The following is a 15,456-nucleotide window of genomic DNA, read 5'->3' as shown; positions in this document are numbered from 1 at the left end:
GGCATTAAACTTTTGCTGCATATACTTTTGGATGGTTAAGCGGTTAATTAAAAAATCATTTTTTGTTTCTATGTCTAATCAATACTTGGCAATTTGTATGATCTCATATTTGTTTTTGGACAATTTTTATTTGCTGAAATAATATTTAGGTTTAGGAAAGATGTAATGTAGAATCCTTTTTTATATACTTGGCGTAATCTTTTTTTTTTTTAAATGAGTTGGTAGGATATATGCATAAATATATACATATATATATATATATATATATATATATGTATATAAAAAAATAATTATGCTTAATTTTCTGTATAAATTATACATTCGAGATTTTGAGCATTATAGACATTGCGCATAAAATTAATTCGCTGTTTCTCCTGCTTTTCATTTCTTTTCTTCCATACGCTACTTGTTTTCACGAGTTTACGCGTATGTTATTATTACATTAATTTCTGCTGCAATTCAATATCGCAGTTCGAGATGCAGCACGGTTCTCTAGCTGCTCGGGAGAGAGATCGCGGAGCACAGCATGCCGATCAGTCCTCTCCGAGTGGTCGGCGCGCCTACGTCTCTCGTGGAAAACAAAACGGGCGTAATGACGAACGGCAACAAGTGCAATTCGCCCGTCGAAATCGGCGCCGCGACGAACAGCGAGAACATCGGACGATTCATCTCGAAAGAAACGCTGCGGAAGATCAAGTCGATCGGCGGTCACGTGGGTCTGTTGATCACCCTGATGCTTTACACCGCGATCGGCGGGCTGGTGAGTCTCTCGAGAATGAAGACGGCATTAATTGTCTCGAGAATGATTGACGTCTTCAACACCTCTTCAGTAATAAAACAGAGATAACAAACGAGATTCAAAGCTGATCTCGTTGACGACGAGTTTTACCTAAAAATTGGCATTCGTGAAAGTAGAGATTAATTTCATAAAACATCCTCTCTAGCTGTAACAAATGCGGACGCAAGTATAGGGGACTCGATCGTGATCGAGCGGCGCGTGAACAATCCGTTTATTCTTCGCTTTCCGAATTCCTCGTCTATTCGCGTCCGATTGATCGCGATATATTGCGGGCACGCAAATCAATTACGTTCGATTTCCGTTCGATTTCAATTTTGAGGAAAACTCGTCGGGGATTACATAAGGCGCGCGACAAGAAAGAGCGAAAAAAAAAAAGAGTCGAGCGACGAGGTGCCGGCGACGCGAGATATTTCGAATCCACGAGAGTTGTTCGCACGAGTCGTGCGCACGGATTCACGTTTGGGTGAAAACATCGAGATTTCCAGGGTGGAGTTAAATGTATTCGATGCTCCGTAAATATTTACATTCCGTACAATAACGAACGGACTTATAGCCTACCGAATCGTACCTTTATTTTTAGCGACGCACGGCCAATCGCACGGTTTTCATAGGAAGCTGTACATTACTAATACTGACGCGCGCCTTCAATGAAGTCCGCGTAAAAATATCAATGCGTTGAAATTCACGATGGTCATGATTTTTTGAGTGCACCATAAAACAGCCGCGGAAATGGTTATTTATCCTAAACGATGCTTCTCAATGAACCCGAATCATTTATACGTACGTCCATCAAGTTCTCGACTCGTGAGAACGGCTCGAAAGACAATTGTATGTAAATGTAATATAAAATTGATGAATAATAATTTAAAAAATTAATTATTGTATGATATAACTGTTGGAATAGTCAAGAAATCGACGGGATGTCCCGCTTTCTTCGAAATGATTCATCTGCTATGACAATCGAAAATATAATAAAATTCTCTAGCGTTACGAGACTGTCTTACATATTATAATCCGACAAATCGGATATTAATTTCAACATGCATCGATGATGATACATCAGTGAGTCGTTAGTAAACAGCGTCAACGATCCTTGTAAACAGTGCAGATGGATGTGCATTTGCTCGACAAATATGCATATCGACTGGTTTATACTCATTAGCCTGAAATAGCACTCGAAACTCGCGAGAGCAATACATCTCCTACGATTTAAAAATTTATCGATCTATCATTGACTTCGATCGTTAATATATCGTGATATTTCTGTAAAAAAAGATACATTGATATCCAACGCAGCATATCCAACTTCTCTAAGAGTTTAATACGGTTATTATTAAGTTATTAATCTCACAATGGTCATCCGCGGAATGTTTTAAAACGCTTGTAAAAAATAAAAATACTATCTACGTAAAATTTGGAATGACATAACTAACTGACAATGAGTAACAATGTAATGTAAAGTAAAAAATATGCTATTCAACACTCTTTAAAGTATAGTCTTATTTAAACATTTTACAAAAGTGTGCTTCTTTCAACTTCTTTGAAGATATAATTTTATTTCATTATATTTAATCATATTATACGATATTTTATCATTAGATTTACATGCTTATAATAACAAGATTTCTACTGTGGCGTACAAAACCTGCTATAAGACGTGTTAAATTTAAGTCGTAAACAGCTTAGCTTTGTGTGACTCAAGACGATTTAGCAAAATTGTTACATAAAATTTTGAATTTCGAACGCGTCTCCAGGTTTTTCGGCAGATCGAACTTCCGGCGGAGCTCAGACGACTCGAGCGTTTGCGCGCGAGATTACGTACGCAACGATATCGCTTCGTGGAGTCGATTTCCAATAACACGGACGTCTTCAATCTGCATACCCTGGTGAGAAATTAGCGACGTCGAAACGCAAGTGTTACTCGTTGTTCATCACCGTCCGACACGATGCATGGGTATCTTCCAGGTGAGCGTGAAATTACGCGCCTACGAAGAAGCGGTCCAAGAAGCAGCGGAGGCGGGTCTGCTGGTCAGCTTCGTAACGGATATCACTGATCAGAACGATTCCGAATCGGAACTGCCACCAATCGTGACGGAGAGATGGAGCGTTCTCCAGGCGGTGTTCTTCGCCAGTACCGTTCTCACGACAATCGGTATCCAGCTTTAATTATCGCAGCAAAGAGTTCATTTATCAAAGATTTTCTTAATAATACGGAATCATAATAAGAAAAAAATAATAATCTTATTCTAAAATTTTCTGTCTTTCTCTCTGCTATCCCTAAAGTCGGACAAAGTTGGAAATTTCGACTACCTTTTGCTATGCAGCCTAGCTCTTATCTTTATACGAGTCTACGATGAATTGCATTTGATAGGATACGGCAATGTTGTGCCCTCGACCAACTGGGGAAGGATCTTCTGCATCTTCTTCGCTTTCGTCGGTATACCTCTCACTCTGATAGTGATCGCCGACTGGGGAAAGTTATTTGCGAGCGTGGTGGTGCACATAGGGTTGATGACGAAGTCAAAATTTCCGTTTCGCGCGAAGTTTTCGTGCATTCCGACAAACGTGGCCGGCCGACGATCGCTCGGTGAGTTTCGTCGATATAATTATTGATTCACAATCAGCTAATTTCCAGTCTGATAGTTTCCTTCGCAGGTGCCTGTGCCGCCATTGTGCTACTCTTCCTATATCTCGCCTGCGGTGCTGGTATGTTTATGCTGTGGGAGGACGATTGGGATTTTTTCGACGGATTTTACTTCTGCTTCGTAACTATGACCACTATAGGCTTCGGCGATCTCGTCCCGAGTAAGTAACAATTTCTTTCATCTCCCAAAAGATATATATAATTAACAATGATTACTATACTTCAGTAATTCTAATATGAAAAATTTTTATAGATTGTGATTTTATTAAAAATTTTAGTACTCTTCTAATTTTAAAAGGATCAAACGATTAAAGCATGAAAAGATACGAGATTTGTCAAATGATAATATATAAATATAGATAGTCGTTAATAAAGGCAGGACTTAATCTCAATAAAAATAGACAATTCACTAATATTCGTTTGTGTGAAATTAATATGTGTATATATTATATATCAGCTATATCTCATTCAGAGAAGCCGAAGTACACCTTGTTGTGTACTTTATACATCTTGGTCGGCTTGGCGCTGACTAGCACCATCATCGAGCTCGTCAGACGACAATACACTCAGTCCTGGAGGAGGCTGCAAAGACTGAGTGGTCCATTGGCCGAGGCTCTCAGGAAACTCGGCGAACAGGCGGGCGGCGACATGTCGGCGCTACACTCTGATTTGCGGTAATATACATATCTCTTCATCATTTAAATTTCCTCTACAATTATCTAATTATATATATAGAGAACGTTGATAAATTATAATTTTCTCCATTGCACCCGTTAATTTCGAAGAAATCGTTCGAAGGGGATTAACAACGAAATACCGATTTCAGGAAAGTACTGACGGTCATATCTATGCCGCGTCTGAGGTGGTCGGGGTCCATCGACCGGGGCGTCACGAAGGACCAAGACTGGGAGGAAGCCGTGGAGGCGATGCTGCGCGATATCGCCGCATCCGCGACGGCGCCCAAGAAGCCGATCGTGCAAATCGTCGTTTACGAGTCTAGCGTTTAGTTTACTTATACTTAATATTGAACTTGGAGGAATTAAGGAGTTTGTCGTCGAATTAATTTCACGAGTATCCCTATATAACCGATCGTATGGCCCTCGCCGTACGGAACTGCGAAGGTGAATCCGGAACATAAGCTATAGGACGAAGAATGATCGACTTCGTTCGAACATTTACGAGCGCCTTTCCCATCTAAATCAGCGTACTCAATGCAAATTCGGCCTCGTTTGTAGTACTCGCGCGGTGTCGTTCACGCTCGTCGAAGCAAATTGATTTTTTCCGCGTTCGTTCGCGCTTTTCGTTCGGTCCGAATCCTTTACAGCGTGCAGATCAGGCTTTGTATTTCGCGCGTGTCGCCGTCGCCACGAACGTCGACGCGCGGTCGATGAGAAGCAACGAGAGGCGCACGCGGGTCTGCGCCGTCCCCGACTGACGCGACACGAAGAGTACCCGGAGTAACGTGCGGAGGACGGTCGCCGGTCTGCCGGACAAGTTAAATTTAGAAGTCGCGAACCTCGAACCCCTCACGGCCGTGTCGTCCTTCGTCGTCGTCGCGAGCCGCGTCGAGCCCGGGGTTCTCCGGCCCGCCGGAGCGATGGCGAGGTCCGAGACGTCGTCGCCGCGCGCCGAGGTCAGCGAGAGACCCTCGGCTATCGTGCGCATCGCATATCATGTGCGTATAATATATATATATGTGACCTTAATCGTATATCGGCCGCAGTCGCCGTTTTGACGGCGCGGTGTCCAATTAATATAATCGTGCCGCCAGTCATCGTTATTGATTCTCGCGGCCACGCGTCGTTCGTTCGCCTTTGACGTTCGAAGCACAGCGTTTGCGGAGAAATTTCCCTTGACAGGGAATTTTCTGCGATTCGCCGGAGCATCGCGAATAGCATGATGTCGATCAAGCGGTATAATGCCATGTTGGCTGCAACCCCCGAGTTGTCACAATTTCCGCGTTGACGTCACCGAGATCGTACATGCGCGATGCCATAACTGTAGTATTTACTGTATTTAAAACGTCGAAAAGCTTCAGATGATTTTACGTGATTGAGATAAGGTTTAATCTTTGATCGATTGGGCGAGAACCGCGAGATCGATGACAATTTCACGAATTTGCACGTGACTTGGGGCCATCGATATAGATCTATATCAGGACTCGCGTGCCGAGCCCTAATATAGATCAACTTTAATCGGCGGTTAGTTTTTCTAGTTCTTTTTCTAGTTCTCTGAGAATTAGAAAAAAATAAATAGCAAATTAATTTATAGTACGTGAAAAATGTACATTAGAGATGATTTCGCGCGGCCAAATTATAACTAACTCGGCGATTGATTTATCGAATAATAGAATGAAAAAATTTGAATTAGAATGATCTATGTAAAAAAAATATATTAAAATATACGGCATTATTAAGATGGGTTCTATTTATAATCTTACATATATACGTTTTTACGTTGTATAAAATCATGAGTAATTAAAATATGTACGAAATTATTCATATATGTATTTTGCACGTACATAAAATTATACATAGAATTCTATCTTGCCACCTGACGCGAATTGTAGATTCTCTAAAGTAAAAAGACTTAACCTTGAGAATAGTCACTTGAGGTGATTTTTATACCTATCTCCAGTAGCGAAAAAATAAGGCTCACAATTAGTTTTCTTTACTAATCAAGAAACCATATGTCCATTTTTTTTCTCTTAAAAAAAATACATATTGAATAAATCTTAAGTAATGATCTCAAAAATACAAATAAATTATAGAACAATCAATAATATACAATTAGTAATTAATGATAGTGTTTTTATTCGTAATTTCAATTAGGATGTAAAAAAACATCCGAATGAGTTTATATAGAAAAAACTAGGTGACTATTCCCGCGAGTTAATTCTGTGTATTTTGATCGCTATGCAACACCTGATCTCCTCTTACCACCCGCCGTGCCATTTATCCCGCAGCAATTGAGCGTCATGTGCGGCACGCGCGATCCCACCGCGCCGAGGGTCGCGGCCGCGAACGCCGGCGACGCGGACGCGCGCGGCATGGTGTGCACGCGCCGTCTCCTGGGCCTGCCGGTGTTCGCCACGGTGACGTCGGCATTCTGCGGCGCGTACACGGCCGTGCGCGGCTCCCACGAGACGGTCGCGACGTTACTGGGCTACGCGGAGAACGGGATGCGCGCCGGCCTGGAATTCGCCAGCCCCGTCACCGGTAGGGTCGCCGGTCTCCTGGAGACGCCGCTCAAGTCCGTCGACGGCGCGGTGTGCGTCGGGCTGGACTTCGTGGAGGAGAAGGTGCCCTCCGTGAAGCTGCCACCCGGCGAGATCTACTCGAACGTGAAGGACGGCGTCAGGTGATGGCCCCAGCTGCGTCGAGGCTCGACGGAGCAAGTGCCTCCGCCCTTTTGATTCTTGTATACAAAATGCCCTTAAGGGTTGGGGTTTCATCTTTGTCGGCCGTAAAATTAACCCTAATTGTTTCATGAATTTTTTTAAGGAAATCTATTGTATACAGTAAAACGCGAGTTTTTGCATAAACTTATATATTATTTGAACAGCAAAAAAAATATTTTTTATTTATATAAAAATGTATTTTAATGCCTCCAAGTGGCGATTGAATGTGGCATGTTTTTCGAGCTGACGAAAGTAATTACGAAAAAACGAATTAAGATCGACTTGATTCTTTTTTCCTCTTGATCCTAATACTTTAAAGCATGGCGTGAACTACAATGATGATTTTACAATAAACATTCAATTTGTTATTAATAAGAATTTTAAAAATTTTTAGGGCAAAAAAAATTTTTTTTTCAATGCTATCATTTTTACAAATTTCAGGCAATTGACATCATTTTAGTTCACGCCATGCGTTAAAGTACTAGGATCAAGAGAAAAAAAGAATCAATAGTCGATATCTTAATTCGTTTTTTCGTAATTATAATTTTGTCAGCTCGAAAACATGCCATATTCTATCGCCACTTGGAGGCATTAAAATACATTTTTATATAAATAAAAAAATATTTTTTTTTCTGTTCAAATAATATATGTATAAGTTTATGTAAAAACCCACGTTTTACTGTATATACAATAGATTTCCTTAAAAAAATTCATAAAACAAAGGTTAATTTTACGACTGGCAAAGGTAAAATCCCTCTTAAGACCATCCTTTTCAGAGACACTTCTCCCAAACTTAATCTCACGACTTTCAACTTTTAATCACATATCCTCGTTAATTTACATCATGTGGAAATTAGAGAATTAACTTCGGTCAAATTATAACTAACGGCGATTAGCTTATCAAACAATAGAATAAAAATCAAATTTGAAAATAAAATTCTATCAAATTGTTAAAATTCAATTCTCGAAATTAACTGATAAGTATAATAATATTATATGTTATATGTTATAGTCTCGGTCAATTTTCTTAAGATAAATAAATTAATATAGTGTATAATGTGTATATATAATTAATAATCTTTTCCGATGTGTTTGTTTCGTACGTTGTAGGAATATATTCACGTCAGCATTAGAAACCCTCAGGCTTCTATTTGGCGGGACGAAGGACCGAATAGAGGACTTGTCGGTAGCGAGCGGGACCGCACAGGAAATCCGGAAGGTGTCTAGCTGAATGGTGAAGATGCGAGGCGTGATTCGCACTCAGACTTTCGTCGTGGAGTGCACCGCGATGTTCCAAGCCACGTATTTCCGCATCGCGCGTTTGTTCATGCTAAAATATAAATCTCAAATCTATTTCAGAGTTACAGAATTGTCTGTAACTCATGTCGGGATTCGGAACGGAATTTTATCCTGAAATCAGGCGCGAATTATAAGGCATCTAAAAGTCGGTATCGGACTATAAACTGGACATTGAGGATTGCGAATTGAAGATTAGAATTTGACAAATAAGATAATTTTATTTCATTTTGATTTTTGAGTTATTAAAATTCTAATCGTCAATTTGCAATCTTCAATTTCCAGTGCGTAATCTAATGCGGACTTTAAGCAGGCTTTAGCTACGAAACATATTGCGATATAAAAATATAATATAGTCAATTGAGCAATACACGATAATGCAATCGTCTCGATGGTAAAAGACGCTCGACGGCAAGTGTCAGAAACGCGATAAAATGCGAAAGACAAAATATGAACGACCGATCGGTTAGCCTCTGACTGCGAAATATGTATCTTTGTACGATAGCTGTTTTACGTTGTTATTCAAATAAATTTCGTTTTCGTTTTTATATCTCCTTTGGCCAGGTACAATTCAAGGCATTTATAAGCGTTGCGTTGTTCAGCGTCGCGTAAACTGATTGTCTTGAGTTTGAACTCAAAGACAATCGTGTGCCGCGAATGATCGATATATCGAATTGCGATGCAGCTGCAGGACACACACGGCATCATTAATCGCATCGCCGCGGCGCCGGCCGGTCTCAGACTTCAGTCGATCTTCGCGCGCGGGTTCGGAAAATCGCCGACAATTAATTCTAGCGAATAAGGCTGATTTTACATTTTTCGTACAAATTTTACAAATTTGTTATTACACCGCAGGACGGAGAAGTTCTCGAGTAGTCGGAAAAACTTGTGCGGCGTCCCAATCAACAAGCAATATTTTTTTTGTATAAATATTTAATATAATTTCAATATAAATTAATATTTATAATGTTAAATAACATTTAAAAACACTTGAAAAACATTGTTGGTTCCGAGAACGAGACGGCGAGCATCTTCGATTGTATCATTCGATATATCGACGTATCGATACGATACATGATGGAGTCGGTCCGCCATGTTTACCACGCGTTAGACTCATGAGAATTACCGCCAATTCTCTGGTGATCAACGGTGATCGAGTACGCGCGTCCCCTCCCCCCCCTTTCTCCGCCCCGTTACGGTCGTCGCTGTTTGTTGCGCGATTAGCGAAAACAACGGACGTCGCCGGGCTGGTGTGCGCGGTCGAGAATCTCTCGGATCTCTCCCCTTGCGATCGTGGCCCCGGCATCCGGACGGCCCCGAGAGGCGGCTGCTACTCTGCTACCCACAACCCTGCTGATTTAATGATCGACACGCTCTCGGCACGTCGCGATGCCCGGCCAATACTGCTTCGTGTGTGCGAGCGACGAGGGTCTCTTCCTGGACGTCACGTTGGACAACCGCAGCACGTTCGGCTGTCAGATCGAGGCCTGTCTGTCCGCAAAGGTACAATCGGCGACACATTAGCGAATCGCGGAGGGGAGGGCGTGGGAGGGAGGGTGGGAGGGGAGGGAGGGAACATTTGATTCACGCGTTTTTATTTTAACGACATATCTCGCTGCGTCAGCACGGTCGACATTTTGAGACGGGCACGAGAAAAATTAATTCTAACCAAACTCGACTCCGGGGGAAGTGGAGAAGGGAAGAGACAGTGGGAGAACATGGTAGAGAGAAAACGGCAGATCTGCGTAAGGCTGTCGCGCACCTTCCGTTTCGAGGAGCGACGAAATCGTTTCATCGCGGCGAGTACGCCTCCCTCGAATTTCGCCGCGGATCTCGTTTCCCCAATCGCGGTACTCGCGGTCGAGATCTCCCCCCCTCGACTCGAGAGGACGTTTAGGTTAGAGCTGCGCCGGTTCAGTTAGGTTAGATTCAGCTACTCGTCTGCTCGGTCGCTTCGCGTGCCGCCCGAGGCGTCGGCGAACGCGCGTGCCTGCGAGAGGTCGCGAGATCCCGTGCAAAATCGGACCGAGGATTCGGGTGCAATTTCGTCATTACTCATTTCATGCCAATTAACGAGGCACGCGTCGCGCCGCGCCGCGCGTGATCACGCGTGCTACGACGGACGAGTCGCGCCACGCCATCTGCCACCGGGTTTCTACAGTCTGCGCTTGAGAAAAGAGATAAACAAATATCGAAAGGGAGAGCGAGAGAGAGAGAGAGAGAGAGTTGGAATAAACTACATGTAGATGTTACTACGCCGTGACGGACAGCTCCAAAGTTCGGGATATCGCGAAGGGATGACTGGGACGCGAGTAATCGAGCCCTGTGAATCGCCGTCAGCTTCGATTCTCTCTCGCTCGACGGAGTGACGGAACGGTACTTTTCCCTCCCTCCCCTTCGCTCCCAAAGAATGAAACGACCGTGCGGTAATCCTTTGTCGACCTTGTATCTCGTTTTACCGACATTTTGCCGTACCTCATGTGTGTGTGTGTGTGTGTGTGTGTGTGTGTGCACGCATAATATACGTATGATATATAAAAATGCACATTCAGCCGCGTTGCACGAGATCCCGAGAAATGTCTGCACTTAAAGCGAGATAGGTATATCGCGCGTTCGCGCGTCGAACAGTGAGAGGGCGAGAGCGTGGATCTGCGAGTGCAAAAAGTGCAAGCGTACACGACAGAAAACAGAGCTCTCGTGTATGTACACACGGCGAATGGCAGGGGAATAATCTTTATCTTGGCACCGATTTGCAATTTCGTGTTTATTTCTCCTTCTGTATGTGTCGATCGCTCGACATTCGGGAGGAATTTGTTCGCGCTCGAATGTTTTTGCGAATAATTTATGCGCGGATATGACTGTAAAACTGGATGTTGTGTTATTCGTTACATACTGTTTATACTGAGCCGTTACATCGTTTCATTTGCCAGTGAAAATTGCAATTAATTATGTATGTGTATACCACGTATCATGTGTTCAGATTCCTCACCTGGGTGCACCCGTTGTATCATATTATTCTTTATTCAACATTCGGTGAACAACAGGAATAAGATGGTACAATGGTAACACTTGAGCAGATAAACCTGAACGCAGCCTGAACAATCCAGTTTTTCCCTCCTTTGATTCCGCGACGAAAGAAGGCTGATTAGAATTTAGAATAATGATTGGATAATTTCAAGGTGAAAGATGAACTGTCAAAGTAATCTTGTTCTGTAATCCGTTTTGTCCTAGATTAACGAGAGCATCAAACTGTCAAACAAGATATGTTACAAGTGCGCGTACGAGTTAGATCAGTGCACCAAATTTGTAAAAAAGTACAAGAAGTCCCACGAGGTGACGAAGCCGCAAGCCAACACGTCGTCAGTGCCATGCTGCTTCCTGTGCTATGAATCAGTGGACAGTGACCGTATCTTCGATATTACCAAGGACAATAGCGTGATATTTAATCCCTTACGGAAGATCCGCAACATTTTCAATGACGGTGTAAGTTTGTGCCCTTTTCGAGACAAGTAAGTGATGTGACTGCCTGTATATATTTAAAGTATCCTGTTTTTGCAGATCGACAAGAAGAATGGTGAGTCAAAGTTAATATGTCTAACATGTCGATATAACTTGGACGTTTTGTACGATTTAAAAAGGATATATCAGGAAACTGTCATCAATTTAAGGGCTCTGATTGATGAAGAGATCAGCTACTCGGATTTCCCAAAGGTAACAACAAATTATTGCGAATTGCATCGAGTTATATATGTTTCAAATTACATTGTTATTTGTGTTGATTCTTCTCTTTTTTTATGTCGCAAGTTTGGCATTTGTATTATTAATGATTACAATCGCACTTCATTGCAGGTACACACAGAAGTTGTAAATCGCAAAACGACCGTTACCACGTTTCCAGATATTACATTTTACGGCACGGTAAATTCTGACAGCGACAGTAACGAGCAGAACATGGGACGACGCGGTAAGCAGGACGCCAAGAAGCGCGGCAGGCCGCGCGGTAGTGTGCAATCTAAATCCCGAGGCAGCAAGACGAAAGTCAGGAATTGCGACGAGTGTCATAATACGGTTGCGACTGGTATCGACATGTACAGATTTTATCACACGGGACTGACTGTGTGCAAAAACTGTTGGATCACGATGGATCCGAGTGGTACCAAGCCGCAGCGACGATCGCGTCAGGTGGCGCAACCCAATTTGGAAACGAAATTGTGCGCAGTTTTCTTGAAGGATGTGCTGAGCCAGGAATTGTACAAGAAAAAGGAGACGCACGAGATGGAGAAGAGCAAGGACGATAACACATTGGACGACAATTCTCAGGAAAAGGTGAAATCCCCCGAGAGTAATCCTGTTCCCGAGAGTGTCTCGCCTAAAACGAGAAATCACGTAGTCAACGGTAAGGAGAGACAAGCGGTAAAACGGAAAATCGACACGTCAGATCAGAAGTCCAAGAGCGACGTCGAGCGTACGCCGTCGAAGGTGACGAGATTGCGTAAGGAACGCGCGAACTCGAACGAGATGAAATCGACGAAGGCGTTGGACGACGAGCCGCAGTCCGTCGGTTACGTGACAAGGAAAGGACGTAAAAGAATACTCGACGAGAGGAGCACGGATTCCGACAGTTCTCCGAAGCGAAGGGAGACACCTAGAGTGAAATTGAACGATCGTGTAAATAAGCCAAATAGAAAGAAACAGAAATCCAATGTTGAGGATCCTACTACCTCAAACGCGCGTTCAGACGCGTCTAGCGACGATACGTCCAACGAAGACGGCATGGCGTTACGAAACAGGACGAGAAGTGCGACGAGTACGTCGACTGTGTCCACGAGGAAAGAAGAGAGGAGCATCCGCAGTAGGACGAGATCGTCGTCTATATCCAGCACGGAAACGACGTCGACGGAATTCAAGAGCCCGAAGTCTCGAACGCAGAGGGAAGTCTCGGAGGTCAAGACGGAGTACGTTTGCGACAAATGCAACAAGAAGTTCGACACCAAGTTGTCCAACGCGAAACACAGACTGACGCATCTCAAGCAAGCTGCGATAAAGCTAGAAAAGTTGAACGTTTCGAGCGTTAAGGAGAAGCCGGAGATGGAACTCGATTCGCAGGATGAGAAGACCCCCGAAGAAGCGACCACCCCGTCGCGTCCGCGTAGAACTGTGTCCGTCGACAAACGTACCGACGATCCGTCGGAGGATGTCTCGATCAATGTCGAGGACTCCGACGACGAGGAGATCTTCAGCGTATCCAGTAAAAAGAATGCAAAGAAAAAGACAGTGGAAGAGGTGAGTGATAAAGGCGGTGACGCGACCGACAAGCCGGACGTAGCGAAGAGCGAGTCGCGTATAGAAGAAGAATCGGCGAATGATGAAAACGCCAAAATAACAGAGTCTGAAGAATATGAAAAATCGACGGTCGTGCCGGACGAAACGGCCGTGCCGGACAAGCCGATAGAGATAGAGGATGAAACAGCCGCGCCGAATGAACCAATAGAGATAGAGGATGAAACAGCCGCGCCGGACAAACCGATAGAGATAGAGGACGAAACGAAAGCGGTCGCGCCAGACGAGACGTTAGAGATAGAGGATGATGAGGACGAGCAGGGTAAAGATACAAAGAACGAACCTACGACGGAGAACAAGAAGAAGACATCGACAAACGGAGACAGCGACAAATCTGAAAATGAGGATGCGCAAGAAACCGTTGTTTCCGTACTGGAGAATAAAAACGTGAACGAGGAGAAAGACAAGAATGTAAACACAGAGAACGACACGAGAGTTTCTCCTACAGAAAAAGAAAATACTATTAGTGAATGTAATAACGACAAAGATGATAACGATAAAGATGAAACGATAAATCTTTATGACGAGGCAATGCTCGATGATGAAACGAATAGGTCCTCGCCAATTTTATCAACTCGTAATACCAAGAATAAAAAAGATCATAGAGCTAGTAAAAATAATTTAGAAAATAACTGCACAGATAAAGATGAGATAACAGACGAACCAGAAGTACAATGCGATTTAACGGATGAGTCCTCGAAGATGGATACAAAAGAGTCGGAGGAAAATGTCCAACAAATTCTGCCAATTGACGAAACAGAAATATTTAGTCACAAAAATGATTTGGATGACCTAATAATTCAAAATGAAGACAACATTGAGGAATTCGAGAAACGGCAAAGTAAGTTCTATGAAGACGAAGACAATACGGAAATCGAAACGATGGTAGATTGTGATAAACCTAATAGTGTAAAAGATACCGTCGAGCCAGATATTTCAAATGGCGAGAAGTACGACGAGGTTGAAGACCTCGGCGATGATGTCGCGGCAGGTCCAGTAAATAACGACGATGCAACGTGTAAGAAAGTCACGGAGGAAACTGTCCCAGCGGACGATTCGACTGAAGAGAAAAAGAATATGGAGGATGAGCTGAAGGAGCTCGAGAATTTGGTCGAGGAGAATTCGATGAATAGCAAGTATGAAATACAGGAAAACTCGACCTATATCCCGGATAATAGCTCCGTGGATGCGGCGAGCGAGATATTGAAGGAGGTGTTCGAGCTCGCTGCCGCCGAAGTTCAGCAGCGTGAAGACAGCATTAATAATAAGATCTTGGATGAGGTCGAAATGGAGACGCTGGAGAACATATCGCGTGAGATACGCAAGAGTGCCGACATGCCGTCTTTGGATCCGATCAGCGTCATGGATATAGACGACGACAATGGCATTACGCTGAACTAATTGTGCCTGTGGCAAACGATTACTATTGTACATTCTATCCCGTTTTCAACCGACGAATTTATTTACGTCGTGTATGCAATGCGTACCTAATTTACAATTGCAGGGAATTTAAGTTGATTTGAAAGAAAAATGAGACCGTAAACCGCTGAATATCTGAATGGACGTATATTTTATCGCAAACTCCTCACTATGCTGAAGGTTTTCAAAGTAAATTCGCACTTTATTTTCCTTAGATTAGACGGAGAAAGTTGAAGGGACTACAATGATCGCACAGTCCCGTATCGCAGGACTTTTGTTACTATATGTTAACTTATATTGATTAAGATAAGCCTTTATTAAAGCTAATTATCACAACAGTGCATTGGTTACACACTGTTTTTTCATATATACAGAACAGACAAGCTGTAAAGCTACGCTGTAGAATTTTTGCATCAAATGCGGAAATGACTAATTCGTTGTAAAGTTAAGATCTAAAACTAAGCTTGTGTTTGTAACATTATATATAGTGTGAAAATATATGTATATATATGTATGTATATATATATATATATATATATATATATATATATGTGTATA

At 42.9% G+C, this 15,456-nt stretch overlaps 3 protein-coding genes across 4 annotated transcripts; all 3 read left to right on the top strand.

The window, feature by feature from the left end:
* The first annotated feature begins 488 nt into the window (after positions 1-488).
* On the top strand, positions 489-4,486 carry LOC105451198 (TWiK family of potassium channels protein 7). The gene is made up of 7 exons (XM_011691499.1): positions 489-760; positions 2,554-2,685; positions 2,765-2,951; positions 3,171-3,386; positions 3,455-3,604; positions 3,916-4,117; positions 4,270-4,486. Exons 1-7 carry the CDS (start codon positions 527-529, stop codon positions 4,448-4,450), a joined length of 1,302 nt encoding a protein of 433 aa, XP_011689801.1. The 5' UTR covers positions 489-526; the 3' UTR covers positions 4,451-4,486.
* A 554-nt stretch (positions 4,487-5,040) lies between these two features.
* Positions 5,041-8,665, top strand: LOC105451197 (perilipin-1-like). The gene is made up of 3 exons (XM_011691497.1): positions 5,041-5,118; positions 6,409-6,803; positions 7,954-8,665. The coding sequence occupies exons 1-3, from the start codon at positions 5,041-5,043 to the stop codon at positions 8,072-8,074; spliced, it is 594 nt and encodes a 197-aa protein (XP_011689799.1). The 3' UTR covers positions 8,075-8,665.
* Positions 8,666-9,221: 556 nt separating this feature from the next.
* LOC105451194 (protein PFC0760c-like) lies at positions 9,222-15,185 on the top strand. Of its 2 annotated transcripts, none has more exons than XM_011691494.1 (4): positions 9,222-9,642; positions 11,371-11,622; positions 11,698-11,850; positions 11,989-15,185. In XM_011691494.1, exons 1-4 carry the CDS (start codon positions 9,529-9,531, stop codon positions 14,878-14,880), a joined length of 3,411 nt encoding a protein of 1,136 aa, XP_011689796.1. In that variant the 5' UTR covers positions 9,222-9,528; the 3' UTR covers positions 14,881-15,185. The 2 variants fall into 2 exon arrangements, with proteins under 2 accessions (XP_011689796.1, XP_011689797.1); XM_011691495.1 differs by lacking the exon at positions 9,222-9,642 and adding an exon at positions 9,843-9,884.
* Positions 15,186-15,456: the final 271 nt, after the last annotated feature.

Source organism: Wasmannia auropunctata, unplaced genomic scaffold (assembly GCF_000956235.1).
Source record: "Wasmannia auropunctata unplaced genomic scaffold, wasmannia.A_1.0 LD336053.1, whole genome shotgun sequence".
Classification (NCBI taxonomy): Eukaryota; Metazoa; Arthropoda; class Insecta; order Hymenoptera; family Formicidae; genus Wasmannia; species Wasmannia auropunctata.
The sequence above is the reverse complement of the archived record's forward strand: the minus strand, read 5'-3'. Positions and strand labels throughout refer to the sequence as shown.

What these genes read in the sequence shown, in the direction of transcription:
- LOC105451198 (XM_011691499.1), top strand. Translation starts at nt 527, where the DNA reads ATGCCGATCAGTCCTCTCCGAGTGGTCGGCGCGCCTACGTCTCTCGTG. An exon ending in TACCGTTCTCACGACAATCG is followed by an intron (nt 2,952 to 3,170) that starts GTATCCAGCTTT and finishes TGCATTTGATAG; the next exon opens with GATACGGCAATGTTGTGCCC. An exon ending in GCGCTACACTCTGATTTGCG is followed by an intron (nt 4,118 to 4,269) that starts GTAATATACATA and finishes TACCGATTTCAG; the next exon opens with GAAAGTACTGACGGTCATAT.
- LOC105451197 (XM_011691497.1), top strand. Translation starts at nt 5,041, where the DNA reads ATGGCGAGGTCCGAGACGTCGTCGCCGCGCGCCGAGGTCAGCGAGAGA. An exon ending in TCGTGCGCATCGCATATCAT is followed by an intron (nt 5,119 to 6,408) that starts GTGCGTATAATA and finishes TTTATCCCGCAG; the next exon opens with CAATTGAGCGTCATGTGCGG. An exon ending in AACGTGAAGGACGGCGTCAG is followed by an intron (nt 6,804 to 7,953) that starts GTGATGGCCCCA and finishes CGTACGTTGTAG; the next exon opens with GAATATATTCACGTCAGCAT.
- LOC105451194 (XM_011691494.1), top strand. Translation starts at nt 9,529, where the DNA reads ATGCCCGGCCAATACTGCTTCGTGTGTGCGAGCGACGAGGGTCTCTTC. An exon ending in AGGCCTGTCTGTCCGCAAAG is followed by an intron (nt 9,643 to 11,370) that starts GTACAATCGGCG and finishes GTTTTGTCCTAG; the next exon opens with ATTAACGAGAGCATCAAACT. An exon ending in GCAACATTTTCAATGACGGT is followed by an intron (nt 11,623 to 11,697) that starts GTAAGTTTGTGC and finishes CTGTTTTTGCAG; the next exon opens with ATCGACAAGAAGAATGGTGA.